The 5,000-nt window shown below is 48.7% G+C and overlaps 1 protein-coding gene across 10 annotated transcripts in view; it reads left to right on the top strand.

Moving 5' to 3' along the window:
* ebf3a (EBF transcription factor 3a) overlaps positions 1 to 5,000 on the top strand; it is a 96,804-nt gene that overhangs the window by 68,782 nt on the left and 23,022 nt on the right. For 7 of the 10 annotated variants that reach the window (XM_027013256.2, XM_027013258.2, XM_027013252.2 and 4 more), the window contains exons 9-10: positions 1,023 to 1,156; positions 2,125 to 2,251. In XM_027013256.2, the coding sequence (XP_026869057.1) occupies positions 1,023 to 1,156; positions 2,125 to 2,251 (261 nt within the window). The remainder of the gene's footprint in view (positions 1 to 1,022; positions 1,157 to 2,124; positions 2,252 to 5,000) is intronic. The other 3 variants (XM_027013260.2, XM_027013259.2, XM_027013253.2) reach the window with 1 other exon arrangement.

Below are 5,000 nucleotides of genomic sequence, written 5' to 3'. Positions count from 1 at the left end.
AAGAAGAAGAAGAAGAAGAAGAAAGGTGCATCGTCTCCCATGCTTGACTAAATATCTTGCGAATAGCAGAGTCCTTGGGAGAGGCCCCTCCTCCCACCCAAGCAGGCCCCTCCTCCCACCCAAGCAAGCCCCTCCTCCCACCCAAGCAGGCCCCTCCTCCCACCCAAGCAGGCCCCTCCTCCCACCCAAACAGGCCCCTCCTCTCGCGGGAGCCTAAGGAGAGGAGAAGTAAAGACAGCCTAAATAAAAGAAAGAGTAAAAACTGATGTGAATGAGAGAAGGGCAGTGAGAGGGCTATACAGTAGCAGTATATATATATATATATATATATATGAATGAATATAAAAGTATATATAATTAAGATTCACCTTGAGGGAGGGGTTGGTTCAGGGTTTTGTGTGTTGCTCACTGGGGAAGTCCGTGTAGGCGGGGCTACTGTGGGAGAGGGCCACACCTCCAAAACGTTCACACCCCTGCGCTCTGCCCTCCGCAGCAGGCAGGCGGAGCGAAAGCCGCCACCCCAATAACTTATGCAAACGAGTTGTCGCCCTGGACGACAAAGGTGGGGTCAGCGTGGCCGGTTTGCGCGTCTGTGGTCTGCGCAGGGCCCTGCTGCATAAGAACGAGTGCGGCAGAGCTGCTTGTGCCTGTGAGAGAGACACTGTGCTTGGCCTCGCATCCCTCCACCTTAGCTACGCTGCTCTTAATCATCAGTAACGGCTGCTGTTGCTTGGCCACACGATGGCCCCCTACCCTGGCCGCTCCGCCATCAACCCCACCCTCCGGCTCCTAATGGCTGCTTTAAGAAATGCCGGATTGCCTGATGTATGAGGCTGCCCTTTTGTTTCTGCGTGGCCCAAATCGTTTGTGTTCTGTCTGGGTTTTTTGTTTTGTTTTAATTGTCCCTCTCTGAGGGACCCAGCGTGTGTGTGTACGCGTGTGTGCGTGTGTGTGTGCGTGCGTGTGTGTGTGTGTGTATCAAAGCACGGTCCTGATCGGAGTGTTCTCTCTCCTGTCATAAGCAGCTACCCCCTGCATTAAGGCCATTAGTCCCAGCGAAGGTTGGACGACCGGAGGGGCCACGGTCATCCTGATCGGGGACAACTTCTTCGACGGCCTCCAGGTGGTGTTCGGCACCATGCTGGTGTGGAGCGAGGTGAGCACTACTGTTTGCCACGACGCTGCACTCCACAAAATAAAAGAAGCTTGGAGACACTGACAAGGAATAATAATAATTTTAAAAAATGAACCTTTGTTACTGGGTGAAGAGTATTTGATATTAGTGTGTGTGTGTGTGTACAGTACAGTTCCATCTGTTCACAAGGTTTTGGAAAATACTCTGAAATTCTATGAAGTGTCTCTCAGACGCCGAGTAAATGAACAGTCGTAATGTGTAATTATACAGTCACAAGGCAACTGTGAAATTACGAGCTTTCATGGTGAAGTGGCCATAATTTCAGCCTCTTCATTTGCAGTTTTGTTACTGTTCCTATTTCATGTACTTTATTGTTTATGTTGTATTAATACTCATATGACAGTAAGCTACTCATGTAAATTACATTAATTGGCACACCACAAGCACGAGCTTCAGAAGAGTAGTGCTGTGTTATAAATGGATGTTGATGAAGTTCTCTCTTCACACATATTTCTTAAAGATGGGCCTGAACACTAATCAGTGCCAGTTTGTCTGTTTCATTCTGATTTTTACTTAGTCATGGAAGACGATAAAGAAGCAGTTGATACAGGCATGAAAAACAGACTGATGTCTGAAAATCGACATCTTTCAACACCAAAACGAACTCTCGAATAAGAAATTATAGCAATTAGCATTGAAGGATCCAAGATAGGCTGCGATTAGAGCTAGAGGTGATTTCAGTCTGCCTCTCGCCCTTTGGCTTTTCCCGCACTCGGCTTACACCAAGCTGGAGGAAGAGGAAGGGCTTTGGGGGTGTGGGCTTGGCTCTGCTGCCACACGGAAGGAAGTGGTTAGCTCGCAGGCTAATTTAGCATCAGAGTAGTGATCAGCGTGTATGTGAGTGAGTGTGTGTGAGTGAGTGTGTGTGTGTGTGTGTGTGTGTGAGGGGAGGCTAGCATTGTGCTAACTGTTTGTGCTTGTCCTGGCAGCTGATAACCCCGCATGCCATCCGCGTGCAGACCCCACCCAGACATATCCCGGGGGTGGTGGAGGTCACGCTCTCCTACAAGTCCAAGCAGTTCTGCAAAGGAGCACCGGGCCGTTTCGTCTACACGGGTGAGTGGGGCAAACGCCTCTCCTGCCAAGGGTGGGGGGGGGTTTCTCCTTCCCTCTTTCTACCCCTTCAGTCTGCTGGCTTTTGGACCCTCTCCCCTGTCTCCTCCTGCTCTGGCTCGGTAACATCGAGAGCCAGAGTCAGAGCAGAAAAAAAATTAGTGAGAATGACCTGGCTCCTTCTTCTCTCTCCCTCCCTCTCTCCCTCTCCCTCCCTCCCTCCCTCTCTCTCTCTCTGTAACCTTATCTGTTCTTCATCAGAGGGGCAAAGGGGGCAGCTGCCTGCTCTTGTTAATCTCAAACCATTACAACACGTCCCCGACCCTTCCTCTCCTCTCCTCTCCTCCTCTCCTCTCCTCCTCTTCTCTCCTCCTCTCCTCTCCTCCTCTCCTCTCTCCATTCCTCTGAGCATAAATACACCCACCCCTAATGCAGAGATTGTGTGTGTGTGTGTGTGTATGTGTTTTCATTTATATCAAGCAAGGTCATGTTCTGTATGTATGGAAGTTTGTAGGTGCTTGTATTTGAATTCTTCTGGATCAGTGTGTATGTGTGTGTGTAAGTGTGTCTGAGCATCTGTGAGTGTGTGCGTGAGACGTACCTAATCTCTCCTTTAGTGGGTCTGATAGCGGAGGTGATGCGGTCTCTTCGTGGATGACCTGGAAGCTCAGTATCTGAGCCCAAACCGAGGTGGACAATGAGATAATCATCAGGAATTAGAGGGAGAGGCAGCGAGAGTGAGTGAGTGAGTGTGAGAGGGGGGGGTGGGTAGCTGCGAGGGCTCTGGTGTTAGGCCTCTGTGGGTCCCCCAGGCAGCTGTTTCCATGGTCCAGCTCTGGACTAGTCTGTGCTGTTTAACCTCCCCTCCCCCTATCGGGGCCAGGCCACAGGCCAGCCAGCCACTGCGATAGTGAAACCTGAGACCGGGGAGCTGCTTAATTCCAGCCCTGTTATATGAGCTCTGATACTAATGTAGGCTCCGTGGGCCTACAAAACCTCCCCAGCCTGGGAGCCAGATCTTCCCAGCCTCAAGAGCTAAGAGGCAGAACCGGAGAGGCGCAGGAGAAGCCTTGGCCTGCATCTGAGCTCTTTTATTCCTGTTCGCCCATTTGTGCCCAAAATGTGAGATCTTGGTTACTGTCATGTAACCAAGATGTTAGCTTTAGTTAATATTAATTGGATAAGAGTTTTAATCTGCCAGTTTTGATTCCTCTCCTGTTGTGCGTGGCGAGTGCTAGTCTGTTCCACTCAACCCAGCGGGTTGGGAGGTACGTGGGTTTAACTCGTTGTTTATTCCATATCTGTTCTGTCTGATCCCTTCTTCCACTCGTCAGAAGGAATTAATAATTACAGTGAGAGATTTTAAAGACTTAGTTAATTATCCCCTCGAAATTAAAGAGGAGAGTCACAGACTACATGTCTCAACCCTCTCATTGTTATTGAACTTCATTTCCCAGAGTGCCTTACCTCCCTCTGTGAGGTCATAAAGACACAAGCCAGATAGTGCCAAGGAGAGACTGGGTGCTCTACTGTTATTATGTCACTTATTAATAGCTTTCTAATTAAACAGGCTTTAGCAAGTTAGTCACCATTTTAGAGTCAATCGAGTTTCACTATCAAAGCAGTATTTATTAATGAATCTGTTTAAATGCATTATCAACAATAGCATTCATAATTACAGCAATTATGGCTGTTTTCTTTGACCAAAGCTCAGAGGTGCAGTTTGCTTTCATTTGTTTGTTTTATTCTCTAGCCTTCACATCCCCCTCTCTCTCTCTCTCTCTCTGTATATTTTTTCCAGTTCTTAAACTCTTGTAAGTGCTATTGATTGGAACAAATTGCCTGTGCTTGTAATTAGTTCATAAATAGCCACTTTGAACTGAGAATTCTAGGAGGTCTTGGTAGTGTGTAAAGCTGTGTGTGCGTGTGTGAGTGTGTGTGTGTGTTTATATGTTTATGTGTGTGGGTGTGCATGTGTGTGCACGGGTGCAGTTCTTTGTGGCTAAATGGAGTAATGGCTAGCCATTTAACAAAAAGGAATTTAGGAAAATTAACATAAACATTCCTGCAGAACTGTTTCTGTGCCCTGGACGATGGACCTTTTTCATGTTTCCTGTCCTGCGCTATCTAAAGCGACACACCCACACTCTCAGTCCGATGCTTTATCACCAATTACAGCCAAAGCAGAGGTCTCCTCTATTGGGGTGTTATGGAGCCAAATAGCTCATTTAATAGCCACACACACACACACACACACACACACACACACACACACACACACACACACACACACACACAGATATATCATTCCTAGTCTATTCTGCTCAGTATCTTGTGACCATCTCTGTGCTCAGAGGAAAGCCTGTGGTTTTTATGGACATATGAGTTTCTGTGATGTTTGTGGTTTTCCAGATTTACCTTGTTGATGGGGAAAGTGGCAGAACGGTCCCCTGCTCTCACTCAGGTCCTCTGCTCTCACTCAGGTCCCCTGCTCTCACTCAGGTGCCTGCAGTGTCAATGAATGGCATACTGCTTTAGGAGTCAATAAATCTCCTCCATCACGGCCAGAGTGAGCCAGCTGTCTCCAGGGCTGAGCTTCTTCTAACGAACGCCTCCACATACACGGCCCAGAACAGGCGAGCTGAGTCCTCCCTCTGTCTCCCAGCGCTAGGGCTGGCCCAGGAGGGGGGAGCAGGGCGGCTCCCACTCACCCGGAGCACGCCAGGCAGTGCGCAGCGAAAGGGACGCGTGG

This window comes from Electrophorus electricus, chromosome 14 (assembly GCF_013358815.1).
Source record: "Electrophorus electricus isolate fEleEle1 chromosome 14, fEleEle1.pri, whole genome shotgun sequence".
In the NCBI taxonomy this organism is placed as follows: domain Eukaryota; kingdom Metazoa; phylum Chordata; class Actinopteri; order Gymnotiformes; family Gymnotidae; genus Electrophorus; species Electrophorus electricus.
This window is presented reverse-complemented; position numbering and strand designations above follow the sequence as displayed.